This window comes from Aristolochia californica, unplaced genomic scaffold (assembly GCF_029961685.1).
Source record: "Aristolochia californica isolate CCGP_79_NKW_82.1479 unplaced genomic scaffold, dmAriCali1.0.hap1 SCAF_2, whole genome shotgun sequence".
Lineage (NCBI taxonomy): Eukaryota > Viridiplantae > Streptophyta > Magnoliopsida > Piperales > Aristolochiaceae > Aristolochia > Aristolochia californica.
Window position 1 is genome coordinate 48161856 of NW_027181881.1, and position 22618 is coordinate 48184473.

A 22618-nucleotide genomic window follows, 5' to 3' on the forward strand; every position below is an offset into this window, starting at 1 on the left:
AGTTTGTTTGCGGAGAGTGGCGACAGCAAAAAGTGTTGCTTGGCAAGACTCAACACCCACTGACCAGTGGAGAGAGAACCAGTTTGGAATCTAGCTGAGAAACACCTTGAAAAGTAGAGAATGTGGCTGTGAATTTGGGGTTCAGCACTCTTGTTTCTTATCTACTACATACATGCAAGCCGTTTTCAATCCCATAACAGACCTGAAGATGCGCTCATCGTGGTAACGAAAAAAGGAAGCTGTCATTGCCCCAACAATAATTCTGCCCCGTTTGTCCCACTCATGCTTGGGAGTACGGGCATAGCTTTCGCCTTCAGGCTTGAGCAGGCCACACCTACCACCTATCCAAACACTGTACGAGACTGATCCCGCAATCAATTTCGAGTGATTTCCCTTCTTTCATGGCGCCCCATCACTCTCTTCCCCAACTTGTACAGTTTCTTCTCCCGTGTTTTTGCTTTTTGTGACATTAACAGCGCTCATAATCACGTAGACCTTTCTGCTTCTCAGATTGTATCAAACCATAAAGTAAGCATATCTGATATCACGGCCACGGCTTCGTATCAATTATCATTATCGAGTTATGGACGATAGATAGATAATACTGATATTTCAGAATTACTCGCAGTGGGTCTAGGCCGTAACGGAAATAACTGTTGAAAGAGCCGTCTGTACGCGTAGTCGGCTGAGCGGCGCGGAGCCGGACGTGGAAGCCGGAACATTCCTTTTTCTTGGAGAAACAAAAAAGCAAGAGAACGGAGCCCGAGGGGACGCCGTTGAACGATCGACATGAAAATGCCACCCGACTCCCCGATATCTCCTCCGCTTTTACCGCTAAGATGGTCCCCCTCACGGGCCCCCCTCTCTCGTGTAAGGCTGAAGTACCCTTTAAATACTGACTAATTTGACGGACTTGCCAGAGTAACATGAAAGTAGGGTTATTAATGTCATTCAGCTTCACCGGATAATTAAGAGCCGTTGAATCTTCCTTCCAAAGTTCCGGCTGAATGTGCTCCTTCCCAGCCGCTCCCTTTGCCGGACGTCGTGGGGAAGAAGTGTTGATTATAAAAAATAAAGCGAAGAACGTGGCTGTGGATCTTCTAGCAATTCCAGAAAGATGTTCTCATGGGTTCACCAAGACGTGCTCAACACGATCTAGACCATCCTTTTTCCTGGTTCGAGAGAGTCTGACCTGAGCGACGTGACTGTGTTTTCTGAAGAAAGAGATTTATTATGCTGAAGATGGATTCTTTGCGATTGGCGGTTGACTTCACTAAGCTTAACGAATTAGTTGTTAATTAAAGTCAAGGGCTTGTTAATGGAATATGTCGCTTTATTAACGAAGAAGGTTTGGCGAGAGAACCAGCGGTCGGTCAAGGGGCATCTCACACGCACATCACGTTCCTCTCACAAAGTGGACCGGTAGAGATGTCAGCCCACAGTGGGCCCACAACGTGGGACCACGAGAACATTTTGATAAGACAGAAGGAAACTTTAACAGTATGCGGGTGACAGCAGAATCCACGGTCTTGTGCGAACGAATCCGTCTCCTAAAATTATTGGGTTACAATGCCCACATGTATCAAATCGTGGGCCCCTTGACATTGAAGATCCGACAGACGAAAGTTTTGGAAAATTGAATGAAAAAAATTAAAACGAGAGGAATTAAAAGTGGCCCTCATCAGTAATGACATGGATAAGCGTCACTGGAAATGCTACTTTGAAAGCAAAAGCAATTTAGCGTGATACAACTCCAAAATTGGTTTACTGACTCAAATTGGGAATTAAATTAGAATCGTATAAATCGGAGTCGGATTGGGACTCGTATAAAAGGGTCAAGATTGACCCTAATATCTTCTTGAATCTGAGTCAATGAGGCCAAGTTACGAGTTGACTCGGATGAGTAAAACCAGTCTCTTAGCCTTAAGATTTAATCACAAATAACTATCATGGAGTAAACAGCAACTAAGCAAGGGTTTTGTTTAAGATAGATCTGAATATCCTGATCAGATTCACCAGAAAATGGAGCACCACCACATACTCAACAAGTTATACTGACGTTTCTGCCCCCAAAAGTAGTAGTAGAAAGTAAGTAACATTAGATATCAGCCAAGAATCAAATATAACTGAATATCAACTTTTCTTTATTTACGGAGCAGGCGATAAAATGTCAACATCAGACATCAGACATCACAGCAATTCTTCTGTAGACAGTAAAAGGTTGACATAAATGTGGCATAAAGGTTCATCGTCCATACCACAATATATGTAATATGTAAGATACACAATTCATCAAATACTCGGTAAAAGTTTAACTATCAGAAGAAAGCCCCTTTACCGAAAGGGAACAGAGCTTATCTACATGTACAATACTGAAGCTCCAACTCTATCCCGGGGGATCAGGCGTAATTCCGAACCATGCTTAAGGAAGACATTTCCTGCACATGCAACTTAAATTAGTGAATGGGTGAACCTTGGAGTAATTGAAATGCTCTAAGTGATCACTGCTGAATACCTACAGCGAGGTGCAACCCAAGCAAATGAGCATATGGAATAAGACTAATATATGATCCAAAAGAGCTCCTCCAGCAAACCAGAAACTGTCATTAATGCCTTTGATTTAGGCACTGTCAAGGAGAGCGAGGAACTTACTTATACCAGTGCCTGAGAATCCATCAGTGCACATCTCTAGTTGAGATTCCAACATCTAGAATTTTCATCAAGGAAGACAGATCTTTGGGCTTAAATGTGTGGGTTCCTAGGAATGCTAAAATTATGGGGAAAGTGTGAGCAAGCCTCTTCCAAATACCAAGCCGATGCCTCATAGCTATCCATTTGCAATATGAATAATAAGCTTACAAATAGATTTCCACAATCTTGAGACATGACAGCATATCGAACTTGGAGGGAGCAAAGATGGTCATCTTGATGCAAGTATTATTAAGAAGAACTAGAAAAATACAATCAAATCAGGGGATCTCCTTATTATTAAGAAGAAGGATGTAATCCAGCTTATAATTTGTTACAATTAGCTTCCTCTATAAACCAAATCTGCAAACCTATATCTTGAGAGCCATTTCAACAGAGACAGAGGGTCCATGATTTAATTTACAAATTACAAGACCACTTCACTCCACTTGGGAAGGCACCACTCATTCTAATAAAAGCAATTCATGGTTCCCCACCCAAGGAATCTTTTCTCAGCCACAATGCAATGATAGGAGATAGAGGTAGAAATGTAAGAGCTCTGCAAACGTGGCTTTGTTAGACACTAGGGATAATGGGGTAATTTTGATGTAGCTGGGAAAACACTAGCATTTTAGATTAAATGATGGTAATATGGTCATTTTATTGTGATCAGGATTATGGACGGCTTTTTGCCATTTGAAAGATAGGAAAATCTGAACAAGGAAATTGGCATCCAAGAGGGATTCTATTTTCCTAATCCAAGTGGTCTCTGTATCCTAGTTGGAGGAAAAGATCTAAAAACCATTATTATCCTAGTGTAGATAAGGTGGTTTCCTAGTTTGATAGAGAGATAGAGGATAGTTTCCTAGTCAAAGTTTAACTAAAAATCATCTAAAATAGTGGAATGGACGTCCTCGAGGAGCAGTTAAGTTCCCCAAAAATTGTTTCTCTCTTTGAAGGCCTATATTTCTTTGGCCTATGTTCACTGTATTTTTTATGTCAAAGCTTCATTCTTTTACTACCAAACCACTAAAATCTATCCAAGGTTAGGAACTAAATTAAATTCCTAAACAATCTCATAAGAATTGTCCATCCGACAAGAGAGAGAATTCCCTCACCAAACCACAAACCTCTCAAGAATAGAATTCCAAAGAGACTTGGGGTGGCAGCAACAAGAGAGAGGGACACCAAAATGATGGGAGAGTTCGAGTGACATGCAAGAGTGGTGGCCATGGCATCAATTAAAGTCTCATGCAGATTGGCATCAAGCAACAAGGCTTTAGACCAATTCAAGTGCTGCTTCTAGATGAGCTCATAAATAGGGAGAAGTGTTTTGACACTGCTGATTTGGTCAAGATGTTCATCACAAAAAGAAACCTTGTTGCATACAAATTTGAGGCTTGACATTCCTACCAAAATGAAGAAGATGGGGCTAACAAAGCCAGATTCTTTTTATAGGCAAAAGACGAAATAGAAGCAAGAACTTGCCTCATGAAGGGGTCACCTTGTTGGAGGCTGCAGGAGCTATTAAAACCCCATAAATAGATTGATTAATCAAGAGACAGAAAGATGCAGAAGATGGGCAGCCATTAATCTGCTTTCTCCATTTCACCCCAAGCCTATTGAACAAATGTAAAATATGATTTTCTTCATACATTGTCTTCATTTGCTCAAAATAGTGCCATAGCAGCTCAAACCCATAAAGTTTCAAGTAAAAAATCCATACCTTTTTTTAAATAGAAACCTTAATGACTTTTCACCACAAAAAACTATCTTGCCCCTTGTTCACTAAGATTCTCAATGTAGAAAAAAAAAAAAAAAAAAAACAAAGGACAAGCCTAATGAACATTTTCAAAAAGAATCTAATGAGTATAGGTGTTAAAAAAGATGTAATGAATTAAAGTGTAAACAATAATGTATACCTAATTAAGTACAAACAATAATACGTACACCAACGGAAACAGCCATTTTGATTGTTGATTTAGATTTCATAAAAATAGATATGACACCTTATAGTTGTGCTCAAAGGAGCCAAAGATGTATATTCTGCCTATCATCTAGATCCTTCTTTAAATTCTTTTTTTTCTGAATGATGATGGTTTCATTAAAAAAAAAGGGAGCAACAAAGAAGGAGTTCCTTCTTTGGAATTAGAAACTTAGCTGATCCAAATTGCACATATCTAATTGCAGGGTTTCAATTTTTCTTTTTCATGATATTTTGAAAATGTAACAATTAAATGACAGCAGAGCCTACTGTTTTAAAAAATCCTGATTAAAAGTGGTCAACCATCGTCACAAGCATACCAACTTCAATGGTAAGATGAAATCCTTGTTCTACTTGAATACTCGTGCAAATTTTTCACCTGAATACTCATGCAATACACAAGAAATTGATCAACCAACAAATCACCAGAACAAACTAACAATGTTCAAAAGCAAACCTTAAAAAAATCACAAGGATTTGCACTTTGTTATTTGAACGGATCTATGTAGTTCTTTGTTAGGATCCACAAACTTGTAGAGCTGGAAATGTAATTAAGGTTTTAAAAGGTGGTCATTGACAGAGTCCACTTGCCAATATTGGTTTCCAGTGTAAATCTAAATGAGCCATCAGGGATCCTCATCTAGAAAACTAAAACATCTAGAAAAACAAAATAACAAATAAATAAACATTGTTTTACGTTCAGTTGAAATTTCAACAGTATTTCCTAAAATTGACATTTTGTTAAAATTCCCAAAATAAACTTAACACGAAGTTTGATAGAGTAAAATAAAATAAAAAATACCTGCACTCTGCTGCGGATTGATGCCTACACCATCTACACACAAAACAAAACCTTGTCTTAGCATTGCAGCTTAAAAAAGGAGCGATAAAAAAACATTAGACAGATAAGGCTAAAACTAGACCATAAAATCCTTGTCCTCAATCATCATCGTCATAAAATCATATTTACAAAGCATGCTACTCAAAAAATACGAAAGGACAATAGTTTTATATTTTGAAAATCCTTGGTCATATATGTATGGTTTATACCATTGGTGATGATGGCGCTGGTTTGCGGAGGGACTTTGAATTCCTCGGCAGCAAATTTTAGAACTGCTGTGAAAGGAGCGCCTTCCGGAACACTAAAACTAGAAGGCATCAATGAATCAGATAAAAGTTAAAAAAATAATCGTAAAATGAATAAGCCAGAGAGAGAAACCCTAGAAGAGAGTTCGAATTTCATAGATAATTACACTTTGAATGGAAGTTTGGGATCGGAAGTGAGAATCACTTTGAAAGAAACCTTCCCACCTCCCGCCATTAGAAGTGAATCTCTCTCTCTCCCTCTCTTCCTGTCTGAAACTGAGGTCTTAATTTCCAGGGAGAACGGCCAAAGAGCGGTCAGGGAGTGGAAGTCGGGGCAGTCACGCGTTACAGATCGAGCTATTCTTACAATGAGAACCCTCCTAGACGTCTGGACCGGGCAGGTTTGGAAGGCTGCACTCGAACCGAGGCATTGTGTACGTTAATTTTAATGTTATTTATAGTTTTCCTATTCCACTCCCTTCTTTTTATTTATTTTTAATTTTATCAATAAATAAAATTAAATATTATTAATTTTAAAATACACCCGCTTAAATAGGGTGATATTATAGTAAATAAGACAATTTTCCAATAAGATATAACATGACTTTGTAATTATACAAATTGGTGTATGTTATTTTATATATATTTTTTAAGAGGTGTAGCCTTTAAGGTATTATTGATATTGTAATTATAAGGCTTCAACTATAAATAGATGCATGGGGGCATGACTTAGAAGATTCAGCTTCAATATGGAGTTTACTTTCGTAGTAGCTGGGTGAGAGGGATCAACATCTGATGTTCGCATTAGATGCACTGAATGGGTTTGTTCTCCCTAGAGGTAATATGTTTATTTTATTTAATTAATTTTGTACATGTTACCTTTATTCATATTAATCATTATTGTTGTTTCATATAGTATTGGTAGACGTCAGGTATCCTAAATTTCTTGGTTTTTTGGCACTGTTCAACTAGATATTATTTAAATGAATATTATAAAAATCATATCCTTCATATTGTAACAAGAGTTATTCAACCATCGACATTCATCGTTAAGAAACACAATTGAGATGACTTTTGGTATGTGGAATCAATGGTTTGCAATTTTTGGTCGAGTGTTTCCATAACTATGTAAGACTCAAGTGAAAATTGTCATTACATGTTGTATCATTCACAATTTTATACAGGGATTATCGGAGAGGATCCAATAAAAGCTATTGGGAATGATATAACATTTGGATAAGAACAAGAAGAGGATGAAGATGATTAGGAGGAACTAATGAACCAAGCTACAATTAGGAGAAGAAAGAGAATTTAATAAATTGAATTAACTAACCATTTTATTAATAATTTAGCAGCTCGAACGTGGGACAATTATGTAGAGTACGATAGTTGATTTAATATGAACTATTTGTCTTTAGATGAAAAAAGTTTTTAAATTTTGTATTTGATATTTTATTTTATTAAAAAATTATCGAATAAGTATGGTAATGTGTGGGATTAATTATGAACTTTTATATTATTTCCTTGAAAAAAACACTAACATGTCTATTTAATTTTCCTTGGAAAATTTTAAAAAATTTCATGTAATTTTCTAGTAAGGTACTAATTTTCCATGTATCCTAAGAAAAACATTTATAGCTTTTTCTGAATATAAATTTTCAACCACGGGCACTAACAAGGCCTAATAAGTAGATGTTAGTTTCTCTCATGATATTCAACATATTTTAATTCTATTATGGTTAATTTGATAGTCCTCTTGTCTTATGTTGCCATATTGAACAAGTTTATTTTTTTATTTGTACATGTGATTCCCAATATTGAAATACTTGTTATTTGGACTCTAAAGAATAAAGATCAAAATGAGTAAAAAATAATTTCTTTCCCAACCTGGCTACCCAATCCACATTTGTTCCCCCATTTTCATCCCTAATGAATAAGATGCATTTAATTAACTATCTCCCAATACCTGTGGGTAACCTAGAAAATGGATAACAATTTGGTAGATTTTTTTATTTAAAAAAAAGAGAATATAGAAAATCATAATAGTATTAATATAAATTATCTAGTAATATAAAAACTCAGGCATATAGAGTGAAAACATCCAAAATGAAGATGTACACAATACCCAGTAGTCAAATACAACTCAAAAAGCTGGCAAGGAAATTAATAAAATATTTATTAGCAAAAAAATAAAAAAATATCATCAAATTAAGCTAAATATAAAGCATCAATACATAAATATTAATTATATTAATTAATATGTTTAAAATAATTACTCTATAAAGATAAATTATTTTCTTAAAATTAAATAAGGAAATAATAAAATTAAAAAAATACTTATTTTTAGTTCTAAGCCACTTCTCTTTCATTTATTAAAATTATGTGGGTGACTTAATGAGGCTTTTGGCTTTGGTCATGGTCATGGTCATGGTCATGGCTTTTGGCTGTTGACTTAATGAGACTAGGGCAAACGATTGTATTATCTTTATTGAAGATGATTTCCTTTCAAATGGTAACAAAATCAAAGAATGGGCAATAAATCCCCAGAGCAGAGAAAAAGAAGAATTGAAGAAGAATACAGCAGATTCTCTACATTCCTACCCATAAAATTGTTGCAGTGGAAACAAAGAGCAGCGCCATCCGTCCCAACATTACTGATTTGGAGGCAACGGAACCACTGCATACGAGCTTCTTGTCATGGTACGAGCACACCGATTGCTTCCTACATTAAACCCCTCTGCAGGCATCAGAAAGATCTCTTCTTCTTCCAACTCGAACGAAGAATTAAACTATCAGAGAATGACGATTGGCTTCGTTGAGTTCTTACCTGTTGGAGCAGAACGTAAGGATATAATCCGAGCTGGAGCAGGTGAAAATACTGGTTGGGTCATCGTATGCGTAACTGTAAGACGTGGGACAGGCTTCCTTGAACAACTTCGAGTATTTCGTGGGTTGGCAGGTGGCTGCATTGCCGTAGAGTCCCCTGCAGCAGTACTCATCCTTGTTAAAAACGTCACACGCGCTCCTGCACGCGACGACTTTTCCGTTCGCCTTGACGGCGAGCTCCGCCGGGCAGTTCGTCCTTAGGTCCCCGTCGCAGCCGGCGGCCGAGCAGTTACCTTTGCCGTTGACGGGCGTTACGACTAACGGCAGGTTGAAACCGTCGACGAGGCTGACGTCGTAGAAGTCGAGGGGGGAGAGGGTGGCGAGGGAGAACTCGGCTAGCGTCGCGGGGGGTTCGCCGGAGGCGGTGCAGTTGAGGGAGTCTCCACACCTGCCGGTCTGGCATTTGCCATTCCCGGCATTGTCGAAGTTGCAGCCGGTTCGGCCCCAAATCCGACCCGACCAGGCGACCGGGGCCGTGAGGACGATGGACTGACCCGGTTTCAGGGGGAAGCCTCCGCCGCCGAACTTCTCGCCGGGAGTGATGGCTGGCCAGATTGTGTCTTTGCAGTTGTTGATTAACGTGAAAACTCTGGCTGCTTCCAACATTTTCAACCCTGGGCCCACAATGATGAAAACAATCTGTTATTCTTCGACCGGAAGCTTCTTCCCTGTCGATTGAGCATGGGCTTTTATTTCGCCGGGAAAATCATTCCGGTGAGATAAACTTTGAAATTTTTATAATAAAAGAAAATCAAAGAATCCTAATTTATGTGTAATTTTTATCAACAAATTATAATTTTTCTTTAAATTTAAACTCAAATTAATTTATTTCTGTTGATTATTCTTGATAGTTCTATAAATTCACTACGATTCTTACCCCTCCCCCCTCTGTATTATTCTCTGTGATCCCATTCTTCCCGCCGTTAAGTGACCTGACTGATCAATCTCTCTGATTAGTCTTTCTTCTTGTCTGGAACGAAAAAATTCGGGTAGAAGAAGAAAGATACAAACTGTAACGACCCATTTTATCTCAGAGCTAATTAAAGCGTTTCGCAATCTTCTTTGAGGTTCTTTCTCATTCACTAACAGAAGGTAACAGAAAACTCCAATCAGAAATAAGGAACGGAGAACGGAAGGAGAAGACAATTCATCTTACGGAAACCCAAAACTTCTTTTTTACAGAAGAGAGAAGGATAAAATTACCTGAGAAAATAAGAATCACGAACAAGGCTATGGTGAGAACACTGTGACGTTGATCCATGTCTTAATTTCTTCCCTTATACGCCCGAAAGCGAAAAGAGAGAAGAAAAACAAGCACAAACAATAGATATAGATGAGGATGTCTTTTGTGATGGTTTAGGGAGTGGAGAGCTTAAAAGGGGAGAAGAAGTGGAATACGTGCATTGCGAGTCCATGAAGAGCCGTCCATAAAGTTAAGGATTTGAGGCTACCTTACTTGTCTCATTGCTTGATTCCTTTCTCAGCCGTTTCCCGTAAGTTCCAATCTGCTTTTTTCCTCTCTTTCTCCTCTCTCTCCTCTCTCTCCTGAACTGTTCTTTGAATCAGTTTTAACTATTGAAAAGGGAAATATACTTGGGCAACTTTTGGCTCGTATTTTGTAGTCTCTACTATCTGCAGCGTTTGCTTCTTTCTGCGGAAAGGGAATTTTTAATCTCTTCTGGAATTTCAATCTCTTTTCTTCAGTACAGGGATTCACGGAACTAAAAAAATAAGAAAATAATCCAGTGTGAATTCGTTGGATATTATTATCATTTTTGTCTACAAAATCCTCGTGTTATCACAACTAGTGATCGTCACTGTGCTTAAACGCCTGAAGACAAAAACACTTAAATGATTGATCATTTTATAGATGGAGTTGACGTCTGGAACACGGGATTGAAAGGCTCGTCAAAAGCCCAGAAGTAATGAAGACAAATAGAAAGTGATATCAGCTGATAATTCTTCTTATTCTGAAGCTTTTGATTCTTTTTCTCCGCCACACTCTCATATTGTGCCTCTGTCAACCTGTCGACGTAGGAATCCTCAAAAAGGCCTCCGCCCGTGGGCTCATCCGGTTTTGTTCCACTCCAGTTCCTAGAGAAAAACTGCACTCTCTCAATCAAAAAGAGGTCCAGTGGGAGTTGGATCTGCTGCTTCTCTATTGAACAGCTGAAACAAACAACAGAAGCCAGAATCCAGTCTCTGCCTTTTTTCTATGTCCTCAGCATACTTTTAATAATAAGAGCAAAACACAATACACAAAGAATCCAAGGATCACAAACAGGGCTTCAACTCACACACATATCCTGTTTGTAATCCAGGGGTGAACGAAGCGTAGCCTTAGTGATCCTTCAAGGCTTAAAGCCTTGTGTGGGTGTTGGTGTACTTCCATAATAGGGGAGAAATGCCAGAGAACCATCAAAATACGTGTATAAAATTCCAAAATGCCAGTACGCTTCTGGTTTGATTTTTGCTTGTTACCTATGACCGTGATGAGGATGAAACGAATCTGATCAATTTCTGTCATGCGAGATGCGTAGCCTTAGTGATCCTCCGGCTTTCGTACGATACCGACGCTCCAACTTATACAAGGATCCATCATGCACAACGCTGTCCACTGTTTTAAGCTTCTTGAAGTTCGATCTCAAAATCTCGTTTTGCAGCTTTTGAAGCTTCTCCTCTTTCTCTAGTTGTAGCTGCAGCTAATTTAAGATATTTAGTTCTCAAATCTACCAAAACCTAGCTGGGCTGAAGGATGTTAATGGTACCTGCATTAGTATTTCAGCTTCACGGGCATGCCTCCTGATAATGCGTCTGTAAATCCTTCCGTTCTCAAAATTGGGGTCGCTAGGATCCACCCAGTGGCATTCTATCTTTCTCCCTGGTGGAGCGGGACGATCCACAAACATCTCAGCTTCAGCTGCTTCGACTCTCACAGGCCTCGGCATCCCACCAATCATAAAAGGTACTTCTTGCAGGCCTTGAATTATGGACTTAGCTTCCTTCTCGGTTTCCATCTCCACCAAGGCACACTGTGGGATGTTCCTTCCAGAGTAGTTTGGGATAAACTGGACACCCACAACGGTTCCAAACTGTCCAAAGGCAGCACGTAGCACTGCTTTTGTAACCTTTAGTGAGAGATTGTCTATGTAAATCGTCTTCCCCACCTTCTCCACAAATTTGGCATATTCCTGCTTGGCTGCTGAGGAGCTCTGGGAAGAACCTTCCATTTGAGTAGGATATCTCCTTCTTCTGTCATGGAAGTGGGTTAGGGACAAGTCAGGATGTTAATTCAAGTCGTCGTATACACAGAGAAAGCATATAAAATTTTCTTTTGATCACTGAGAAAAAATAACAGTACTACTACTCCAGGAAGCAAAAAGGCAGGAACTATAATTACTGTTGTATAAGAGCGTTATCAGTCTGTTAAATTTCTATAATTTCTTTCACTCCAAATGTCTTATTTGATCTGGTTCAGGCACAGTCATCAGTTATCAAGAACAAATTTCACTCGGAACCATTACAAACATCAAGTAGTCATGAACAAGTTATACATTCAACTCAGAGAAGAAAAAAAACAGTGGCACAGCAGACTTCACAAGTTGAATATTTACAGCAGTCATTCAGCGGACCTGCTATTCGTTTCAATGGCATTATTCAAGCCCCAGGCCTGAGAAATTACTCAAATGAAGCCACAGCCAATCAATGATCCTTACAGCTTCAACATAATCTAAAATCTGACGAAATACTTTTCAGAAGTGAAACCAAATCATGAAATGAACAAATAACTGTTTCCCTTCAGTTTTACAGCTATGCGTTAATCCTGCTTTTGACTGATAAGAAAATTTCAGAAATTTCAAGGATATTCATCGCGTGTTCTGTCTCATGCACAACCAAAAACGAATGAAAAACAATCACCATTACTAACGCAATATCTATACCAATTCAGCCATTAATAAGTAATAAAAACTGAAAAGTGCTGTACAAAACAAGAATCTACAAAAGAAAGTAAAACGAAAAGACGAAAACGAAACGCACCAGAGAAACAGAGTCTAAACAGAAAAAAAAAAAAAAAAAATTCTGGTTTCCACCACAACTCAAACAAAACAATCACAAACAAAGTAGAGGAAGGCAACCCGCAGAGAACAGACGTACCACAGAAATAGTTGGAAGTTTAGCTCGCGTGAGAGAGAGAGAGGAGTCATGTCAAGAATGGGTTTTTCTTCCTGTTTACGGTATCGTAGCCTGTGGCGTGGTTAGTCTTCCAAAATTCTGACGCGCCGTTTCCCATTCTGATTGATTTTGAGACGACCCCGGGGTGACACTCAGGGTGACGAATATCCTTTAAATTCAGTGTGGCACATCTAAGAACAATAATTGACTAACGATACCACACTTGTTTGGTTCTTGCTACTTGTATGGTGAGATATGTGGTAAAACGAAGTCTACACCTAATAGACATGTGACATATGGTCTTATAATCATGCTAAATGACACTCCTAGATTGTGTCATATTTTACTTGTTGCCTTAGTCTAGGGATTACTTATACAAAGTTAATCCCGACCATCTTGATTGGGAAGCTTAAAAGTGTGATCCATGTGCTTGATTAATTATGGTGCTTGATTAATTACGGTGATGTTAATGTGTTCCTGACTTAACCTTGGATGTTGACCTGGACTTACAATGTTGTTTTCAGTTCAATTTCTCTTGTTTAATTGGAACTTTTAACTCTAATCAATTTTGGAGTAAGTCTTGTGGTCTCTTCCGGTTAATAAATACCTTCGACTTTAGTTTTTACTTTAAGTTGACTCACATATCCCCTTGTATTACTAGTGAATGATGGGAGAGCCTTTGATACTTAGCCATAACCCGTTTGATCTAACCAGCCAAATGAAGCTCAAAGGTGAGGAAACCATCAAAGACTTGAGCAAGTGAAAAGCTTTTTTTTTCCCATGTTGCCATGTGCAATTCACCACTATCTTTGAGATTATGACATTGTAAAGCGAAGTTACATTTTGTATAATGAGACAGGCAGAGAGACCTATTTTGATTCTCATGGTCCTTGAGAGTAGGGGTAGCATCGAATGAGTCAGAGCCCGAACTTGCTTGTATTCGAGTTGAGTTTGATTTAAATAAATCGAGCTCTAGCCGAGCCTAGGATCGAACCTAAAATTGTTATAGAGCTCGAGCTTAATAATTTTAACCGAGTTCGAGCCGAGCTCGAGCTTCAGTATTTATTTAAAAATTTTTCAAAAAATACAAGTCTCGAGTTCGTGCTCCAACATACATTTAAAACTTTTCAAAAAATACATGTCAAATAAATTGTATATAAAATTATACATACATTTTACATAAAATTGGGAATGACCTCTATTTAAAATTGGCATAAGGGTAGCATCGAATCCAGTTAAGTTTGAACCTTGTTCAAGCCAAGCTTGATTTAAATATTTTGAACTCGAGCTCGATCAACCCTAACCTCGAACCTAAAATTGTAATTGAACTCGAGCCTAATAATTTTAACCGAGTTCGAGTTTGAGCTCTAGCTGAGTTCGAGCTTAACCTACATTTAATACTCTATATGAAATATATGTCAAATAAATTATATATAAAATTATGGATAAATTTTTAAAAAATAATGATAGGGGAGGTTCAAAATTGAATTTCAATAATGGATTATAACGCACCAATATTAATCTTTTTTACTCCAAATATTGTCTAACTTATTTTGTAATTTTTGAATCTCACCATAAATTTACTATGGCCTCCTTAGTGCCCTTAGTTGAAAATTTATATTCTAGGAAAAATTAGAAATATTTTTGCTATGATACATATTTCCAAAAAAACCTTTAAATAAAATCATATTACTATTAGTGACTTATTAGAAAATTACAAGAAATGTTTTAAAATTTTCTTATGAAAGTTAAATGGACCTCTTATTGCCTCTTTTAGGGAAATAAATAAAAATTAATAATCAATCTAATATATTACTATACTTATAGATAATTTTTTAATCAAATAAAATGTCAAACATAAATTGCTATGAAAATTGCCTCATGCTAAAAGTGTTACAGCATCAACTGTTAAATACTTATTCAAAAAATTTCTATACGGTTTTCTAGCCCATCTTGGCAGGAAAATCTTACTTAAAAAATTATATGTTTTCAATTAGAAAAATGTTTACAAAAAACATGAGACACTAATTGTCCCTTGAAACTTATTTCTACTAAAATTTATTTTCAATTTCTTCAAGAGCCATGAGGAAGAATTTAAGATTTTTTTCTTTTTTTCACTTTATGATCTCACACGTGCAAATCAAGGGGGGGAGGGGGAGGAGGAGGGGGACAAGGAACGACGCTGAGGGAAAAGCTTCCAGCGGCGCCGGTGATCGTCGGGGATAACGGTTGCGATGGAAGTAGCTTCGACAGAAGCGGTGGCGACGGAAACAAAGGTGAAGGCAGATGAGAGGGCAGAAATCGAGCGGCGGCCATAGAATCGGCAGAGGCAGAAAGGCAGAAGGCGGCCACAACAACGACCGGAGGGGCTCAGCGGTGACGAGGGAAGGAAGAATTTTTCTCCCATCGCTCCGCTCGGCGCTCTGGTCCCGAATCCTAAACCGCTCGTTAAATTAACGAGCCGGCTACTCACGAGTTTTCGAACCGAACCTCGATTCAGTCGAGCTCGGCTCGTTAATTTAAATGAGTCGATCCCGAATCTTGAACTCGGCTCGAGATTCGGGTATACCGAATCGAACGGAGCTTGAGTTGGCTCGGTTCGAAGCCACCCCTACTTGATTGAATGTTGAGCCCTGTTTCCCTCCCTATCTTCATATGGGTGTGAGTAGACGCCCTACCATGATTAACTCTTGAGAGGCTTCAGAGAGCTCACAACTTAGGTTAGTCCACAATGAATTTGAAATGAGGTGAATGATTCAATTCATCTTAAATGAATTGATTCAACTTCAACTCATCATTGGGTGTTAGTGTAGAACAGTTCAAGTGCACTGAAAAACAGATTCCAGTGTTGGTGCCCCCAAATGAAAAGTATGATATAAACAAGAGAATGAGTTACCTTTTATAATATACTTAAATAAAACATATACCTAAACAGATAATTAACCAAAACAGACATGGTTACAACACTTATAAGTGATTTAACGTGTAGTATTAAAATATATTAATATCCTAATTAATGAAAAACTTTATTATATTACTTAATAATTATATTTTATTATAATTTAATACAATAATTATGTGTGACTAGAATAAATTATTAAAAATAAAAAATTAAAAGTAAAAAATAACATAAGCGAATATAATAAATAAATAAATAATCTTTTAATAACATAAGATATATTTTAACATTAAAAACCACTAATTCAATACAATAATAAAAAATTAATATAATAAATACACACACACACACACATATATATATTTATCAATAACATAATATATATTTTTATGTAATATTAATTAATAATATATTGTCACAAAATTTAAAACCATTGGTTTAATTAATTATAGCAATGGGATAATTAAACCCAAACAATTTATCAAATATTTATTTCAACAATATTTTCATTATGACTATTAAGTAATTAATTTAATACAATAATTATAAAATGAATATACTAAACAAATAAAAATAGTTATTTTATAAATAAAAAATATGAATTATTATTTTTATGATGTTGGTTTAATTTTTTCTCACGACGCGCGTCGTCTTCCTCAGCGGTGGGAGACTACGGCGGGTTAGCGGGCAACAGCGACGGAGGGGGCGGGCAACGGCGACAGAGGTGGCGCTCTGACGGTACGCTGAGAGGGAGAAGAAAGGGAGGCCGAGAGAGGAGAGGTCGGGAGGCCAAGAGGCTCGGCTCGGCCTCCCGTGCTTTGCAACGGAGGTGAGGAAGAGGAGAGGGAGGCCGAGAGGGAGAAGAAAAAAAAATTGGGGGAGGAAGGCCGAGCGGGAGGGAGAAACGTGTGTCCCGCGCTTCATGTTAATGATTCGAAAAAAAAGGTCTAAATCAGTTTTCCCCGTTTTTTTGCCTGATTCAATGAACTGACAAGATTCAAAAAAAGTGTAATTCATTTTACACTAACAGCTTAATCTAATGAACTAAATAATACAGGAATAATTCATTCTGGTTCGTTTTGGACTAAGGGAAGGGAAAAAGGGCAAAGACGTATACATGAAGTCATATAGTTGACCCATTTTAGCTGGAAAACCGTGTTCAAACTTCAAACTTAAAATTCATGATGAAAAATGAAACAATTGGGGTTTTTTTTAATCCGTATAAGGGTATTTATTTTTCAATCAAACTGGGCACTTAATCTTAGAGCTAATAAATAAAACTAGAACTACTTTGATTGGTTTCTTTTAAGCAGAAGAATGCTGGCATTGTTTGCACTAATCTTCACAGAAAGACATCAAAGAATTCCATTGCTAATGATGTCACATAGTTTTTAACAATTGATTTAATCCAATGAAGGTTCCTTTTGTGTAATCATGAAAGATAATAATGACATAATTGGAAAAGATTCTGCAACCAAGCTGCACAATCCCACTTATTAGACCATTAACCTTTTTAAAAGAAAAGAAAAGAAAAGAAGCAGCTACTGCTTCTTTTCTGGTTTATCAAAATCCAACTTCTCTGCCAAGAAAAGAAAAAGGCTGATCATCTGGTAATTCGCCCATACAGGGAGAATTGTAACTGGATCAAAGGAAAACCCTCGATTTCTGACCAGAAGATGCTGTGAGGAAACTGAACAAACATGGAAAAAGAGAGGAGGCAAAGAAGTATTTTTAAGGAAGAAGAAGGCACTACTGCTAGGTGTTTGTAAGTTGTTTCTGCTCCTTCAAGTGAGGGCACTCCAAGCAGATCATGTGGCACGCAGCTTGGTGGATTCTCCAAGCCCCATATATTTCATATTTTTCAAGGGATTAAAGGTCTCAAAAATCCGAGATGCGTGGGACAAGAAAATTTTCAGGAAACCAGAAGAGAAAAAGAGAGAAGAGAAACTGTAAAAATCGGAAGAGAAGAATAAATGGGATTACCACTGTACAAAGCCAGTTGTCCCACGTGTGGTTTAATCATGCGAGGCAACAAGGCCACCCTTCCAGGGCAATCATTCAACTCTCTTTCTTTCACATTTCTTCAAGCTCCCACGGCTCACATCTCTGCTCTATCGCTTCGTGCTCTTCCCTTTACAAAAAGCAGGAGGTGGGTCAGCCCGCTCGTGGGGCGCTGCATGCTTGCAGGCCTCTCCGAAACGACTTCAACACTGTGAGAGAGAGGAGGGGAGGATCTAAGGCAGAGGGAGAAGCCCTTGCGTCTCCTTTATAAGCTCTGCTGCCATCTCTCCTTCTTGCTCAGACAAAAACACAAAGACATGGCGTCGGAGAAGGTCGAAACTGTGATAGCTGGCAACTATGTGGAGATGGAGAGAGAAGGTGCTACGAAATCCTCCAAGAACAAGCTGTCAAATTTCTTCTGGCATGGTGGATCCATCTACGATGCATGGTTCAGCTGTGCTTCGAACCAGGCACGCAAAGTCATCCCCGTTCTCTTTTCTGTTAGTTGTAGTGTTAATGCTTTGAGTTGTCTTCTTACGACTTCGATGGAAGGAGGACGCTGTGCCTGTTTCTCATTAATCACTGATATCAGAATTGTTATTTTCTTTTTCCTTCTTCTTGATTGTTGAATTATGAGTTTTGATTTGGTGGCGTCCTCTTTGCAGGTTGCTCAAGTGCTTCTCACGTTGCCATACTCATTTTCGCAATTGGGGATGTTATCCGGCATCCTTTTTCAGCTTTTCTATGGCTTAATGGGCAGCTGGACAGCCTACCTGATTAGTGTTCTTTACGTTGAGTACAGAACTAGAAAGGAGAGAGAGAAGGTGGATTTCAGGAACCATGTAATCCAGGTACCTGTGCTGCATATATTGCACACTGTTTATGGTGATTTATTTTCTTTTCTGTGGATCTCGTCTATTATTTATTGATGTTGAGATTCCAGAATACAAGATAAGAAAAAAATGGCCTCTCACTCAAATCACAGATAACTCTCTCTTGTTCCTGGTTTCATCCATAAATAAGCAATATTTTATTGCTGCAGTGGTTTGAAGTCCTAGACGGGCTTTTGGGGAAACACTGGAGAAATGCTGGTCTATTCTTCAACTGCACTTTTCTCCTCTTTGGATCAGTGATTCAGCTAATTGCATGTGCAAGGTAATTCATTCACAGTTCAGGCGAGTAAGAAATGATATTCCTGGTTCAGCTTTCATTTTTAAGAACTTGCTTCAATTTTTTAAAGCTGATATTCTCCTGCCCATTCTTATGCAGTAACATATACTACATCAATGACAATCTAGACAAAAGAACATGGACTTACATCTTTGGTGCCTGCTGTGCTACGACAGTTTTTATTCCTTCATTTCATAACTACAGAATTTGGTCATTTCTAGGCCTCTTGATGACCACTTACACTGCATGGTACATGACCATAGCTTCCCTCATCCATGGACAGGTAAGTTCTTTTCTTTCTGATCCTCTGAGTCCTGAGTCCTGGGTCAGATTCAAGAAGAGGTAGAAGAACTAGAAAACTCATGCTTCCTTTTTTCCTTTTCTTCTGTTTTGGAAATTTTAAGGTTGAGGGAGTTACACACTCAGGACCGGCCAAAATGGTGTTGTATTTCACTGGAGCCACCAATATTCTCTACACATTTGGGGGTCATGCAGTCACAGTGTAAGTCCTCTTTTATCTTTTCCAAAGAATCAAGGGTAAGTGAATGTTAGAATGCTTGCATCTTACATGAAACGCATCTCTTGGAGACTTTCAGGGAGATTATGCATGCAATGTGGAAGCCACAGAAGTTCAAGCTCATTTACTTGTTGGCAACCATTTATGTCTTAACTCTGACCTTACCTTCTGCAATTTCTGTCTACTGGGCGTTTGGGGATATGCTTCTGAACCACTCGAATGCTTTCTCTTTGCTCCCCAAGTCGGGATTCAGAGATATGGCTGTCATCCTAATGCTCATTCATCAGGTGAAAAGTCATTAAAATACCCACATTTAGGAGCTTCTTTTCTGTTCTCTTCGTTATCGTCAACATTATCCTTATGGTTATCTTTCCATAAAGATCAGCCTTTTTCCAAGAACTTTCCTTATTTTAGATAATGGTTCACATCTTTAATTAAGCTACCGTTTTTTCACTTTAAATTGATGGAAATGATGAGATTCCTTAATGGAAATCTAATATTGGACCGGTGGACAACCCCTGAATCATATCCGTTCCTGTAAAAGATTGTCAATCAAGTCAGCTGCTGAAAAATCTAAGCTTAACAGGGAACGAAACCAAATGGTTAATGGGTTAGTCTGGTGCATTGCAGTTCATAACATTTGGATTCGCCTGCACACCTTTGTATTTTGTGTGGGAGAAGTTCATTGGGGTGCATAAGACAAAGAGCGTACTGAAACGAGCCCTTGCCAGACTCCCAGTTGTGATCCCGATATGGTTCCTTGCAATCGTATTCCCCTTCTTTGGCCCCATTAATTCCACAGTCGGATCTCTTCTCGTCAGTTTTACGGTCTACATAATCCCAGCATTGGCACACATGATAACCTTTGCTCCTGCTTCAGCAAGAGAGGTTGGTGTTCTTATTCTCATTTTTTGCAGTCTCTCTTCTTCATCGTTTTATCCAAAATTTCACTAGCTGGTTTAATTTTCGTGATTTTTTTCATCCCTTGCAGAATGCAGTAGAGAGACCGCCATCTTTTCTGGGAGGTTGGGCAGGGCTGTATTCCGTGAACGTTTTTGTGGTGGGGTGGGTTTTGGTTGTGGGATTTGGCTTTGGAGGGTGGGCAAGCATGCTCAACTTCATCCAGCAAGTGAGCACCTTTGGGCTATTCACAAAGTGCTACCAATGTCATCCTCGCAAGGCTTAATTGGATTTCTAATTTATCCACAATAGTAAAAGTATAGTGTGTTGTAAAGTGTTTTGAGCCTCCTGTAAGATTTTTATTTTTCAAGTAAATGCAATGCAATCCTTTTGGGGATTCTCCTTCTTGCGCTTTCATCCTTACCAGTACATGATCCTTATTTGATGTCACTGTAGGAGTCAAAGAGAAAGAGAGAGAGAAAGAAGGCCACATGGTTATAAAGTGTACTTCTTGTAGTTGCAGTTCTCGTCTGCTTCTTTCTTTTACTCAGAGTGTAAGCCATGAGCATCTAAAAGCAAAGCTACTTTGCTCAGAAAAGGAAAAGTGGAAGAAACAAGAGACCCAAGGATCCACTGTATTTGCCCCATCCTGGAGATGATTAAGAACAGAGCCTAACCAGAGAACTGCGATCCGTGAGTTCAGTGTACATGATATCAGGGAAAAACTGGTTCAACGAATTCCTTGAGACGATGACAAGCAAAATCATCCAAGGAAGTAGTCTATTATCTGCAACTGATAGACCCATTGATAATTTAAATAATAAATAGACATCTATCGACTTCTACCAAAACGACTAATCCTAAAGTTAAAGAAGGGACCAGGAGAAGGGAAGGCCTGTCATGCGCTCCTGTTTTTACATCTTGTAAGGTTGCGAGAATGGAATCAGATCTTTCAACAGGTCTCTAGTCTCAGTCACTCGCATTGGAGATAAGGTAAGACATGTGGATGGTTCCCTTTTCGCCTAGGCCTTTCGTCGAACACATTTCAATGGGGTGTGTCCTGGCGTGATTGGCTCAATCATCTGTAGACAGATTTCATTACTGATGTGGGGGCCGATGTTTTCAGAAGGCAACATGGGTTTGGTCAATAGAGGACTCATGAACGGATGGGTTGGGATGGGACATGGAGGAGTTCCGCACTGCTGCCTCACTCCCACCCAGAAAGGTTAGTCCAAGGCTGGGGCTGTATCTTTACTTCCAAAAGGTGAATGACAAATTGAAAAAGCTGGAGAGGTAGGGCAGCGGTGGGCAACGCGCAGAGGAGAGAGTTGGCTCTGGGGCCTCGGCAGTGATGGTCAAGGAGGTTCAGTAGAAGCTTCTCCGCTGCCTTTACAGAAGCAAGGGAAGCAACTCTCTGTGTCCAATTCTATTTTAGAGAAATGGGCCACATTTCGCATTGAATTGGAGCATCAATTATTAGTGCACGAGCATAATGATGAAGCCTGCATCATTAGAGCACAAAAGTTGCGGAAAATCAGATCAAATTGCAAGCAAGCTTCACTTTATCTGGGGTTGCAGCTGAGATGATTCTCTTCAAGATGACCCTCACTCTCTTTTTCATTTTTTTTTCTCCTTATCATCAATATCAGTCATCCAGGAGGCCCAAGATTGAAAATTTGACAGGGTGATTTTTGTTTTTTTCCTTTTGGTAGAAACATAGTGGTCTTATGAGTAAGAAGGATTGGACCTTCTTCGTGTCCTTTTTTTTTTTCCTGAGATGGAGAGAGTTGGGACCTGCGCGAGAGGTGGGGGAAGGTTTGAACTTTGCCCCCAAATGGTGGGCAATGTCACTTTGAGGATTACGATCCATGAGCGCGGATCTACTTTCTGCTCCAGTAATCAAATTCACATGGCCACTTTATCTGAGTGTCTAGAAGGGGTCCAATGGCCTGAGCGAATCAATCTAGGTGGGGAAAAAAGTTGTAAAGGGAAAAAAAATGGGAAATGGAAAAGGATTCTTTTCAAGTAGCTGTTGTTTATAGCTTTTACGTGATGTAACATGGGGAATGATTTTGTAAGATCCTGAGTGGGACTTAACTAAGAACAGTGCATGCTGAGTGCTCGCTGTTATTAGTTCCACGATAACCAAGATTTTGATGAATCACAAGCTTGGCTCTTCAGAAAAGTCTACTGTGAAAAGAAAAAAAAAATCCAGGACAATTAGTGAAGACAGGGAATACTTCCATGAATGGAGGGAGGAAAGCTTCTCAACTGCTAATGAAGATATTGAAATGGGAGGCCTTTCACAACTATG

General features: G+C 38.7%; 3 protein-coding genes across 4 annotated transcripts; 1 reads left to right on the plus strand and 2 right to left on the minus strand.

Moving 5' to 3' along the window:
• Nucleotides 1-2123: 2123 nt before the first annotated feature.
• Nucleotides 2124-6157, minus strand: LOC137955480 (ubiquitin-fold modifier 1-like). 2 transcript variants are annotated; one of them, XM_068802436.1, is made up of 4 exons: nucleotides 5926-6157; nucleotides 5723-5820; nucleotides 5475-5507; nucleotides 2124-2438 (listed from the first exon to the last, which is right to left on the minus strand). In XM_068802436.1, exons 1-4 carry the CDS (start codon nucleotides 5991-5993, stop codon nucleotides 2359-2361), a joined length of 279 nt encoding a protein of 92 aa, XP_068658537.1. In that variant the 5' UTR covers nucleotides 5994-6157; the 3' UTR covers nucleotides 2124-2358. The 2 variants fall into 2 exon arrangements, with proteins under 2 accessions (XP_068658537.1, XP_068658536.1); XM_068802435.1 differs by having other exon boundaries at nucleotides 5723-5814; nucleotides 5926-6095.
• A 2149-nt stretch (nucleotides 6158-8306) lies between these two features.
• On the minus strand, nucleotides 8307-9916 carry LOC137955420 (pathogenesis-related thaumatin-like protein 3.5). The gene is made up of 3 exons (XM_068802354.1): nucleotides 9848-9916; nucleotides 8586-9258; nucleotides 8307-8480 (listed from the first exon to the last, which is right to left on the minus strand). Exons 1-3 carry the CDS (start codon nucleotides 9903-9905, stop codon nucleotides 8348-8350), a joined length of 864 nt encoding a protein of 287 aa, XP_068658455.1. The 5' UTR covers nucleotides 9906-9916; the 3' UTR covers nucleotides 8307-8347.
• An 8501-nt stretch (nucleotides 9917-18417) lies between these two features.
• LOC137955419 (auxin transporter-like protein 3) lies at nucleotides 18418-20647 on the plus strand. Its single transcript, XM_068802353.1, has 7 exons — nucleotides 18418-18568; nucleotides 18760-18872; nucleotides 18987-19170; nucleotides 19292-19389; nucleotides 19484-19691; nucleotides 20035-20292; nucleotides 20396-20647. The coding sequence occupies exons 1-7, from the start codon at nucleotides 18431-18433 to the stop codon at nucleotides 20588-20590; spliced, it is 1194 nt and encodes a 397-aa protein (XP_068658454.1). The 5' UTR covers nucleotides 18418-18430; the 3' UTR covers nucleotides 20591-20647.
• Nucleotides 20648-22618: the final 1971 nt, after the last annotated feature.

Bases quoted from the DNA above. Each gene is read 5' to 3' on its own strand.
- LOC137955480 (XM_068802436.1), bottom strand. From the start codon at position 5,993: ATGGCGGGAGGTGGGAAGGTTTCTTTCAAAGTGATTCTCACTTCCGAT. The intron at 5,821-5,925 runs GTAATTATCTAT...GATGCCTTCTAG, and splicing joins CCCAAACTTCCATTCAAAGT to TTTTAGTGTTCCGGAAGGCG. The intron at 5,508-5,722 runs GTATAAACCATA...TTTTGTGTGTAG, and splicing joins CAGCGCCATCATCACCAATG to ATGGTGTAGGCATCAATCCG.
- LOC137955420 (XM_068802354.1), bottom strand. From the start codon at position 9,905: ATGGATCAACGTCACAGTGTTCTCACCATAGCCTTGTTCGTGATTCTT. The intron at 9,259-9,847 runs GTAATTTTATCC...TTGTGGGCCCAG, and splicing joins CGTGATTCTTATTTTCTCAG to GGTTGAAAATGTTGGAAGCA. The intron at 8,481-8,585 runs GTAAGAACTCAA...GGTTTAATGTAG, and splicing joins CTTACGTTCTGCTCCAACAG to GAAGCAATCGGTGTGCTCGT.
- LOC137955419 (XM_068802353.1), top strand. From the start codon at position 18,431: ATGTTATCCGGCATCCTTTTTCAGCTTTTCTATGGCTTAATGGGCAGC. The intron at 18,569-18,759 runs GTACCTGTGCTG...TTATTGCTGCAG, and splicing joins TCAGGAACCATGTAATCCAG to TGGTTTGAAGTCCTAGACGG. The intron at 19,171-19,291 runs GTAAGTTCTTTT...GGAAATTTTAAG, and splicing joins CTTCCCTCATCCATGGACAG to GTTGAGGGAGTTACACACTC.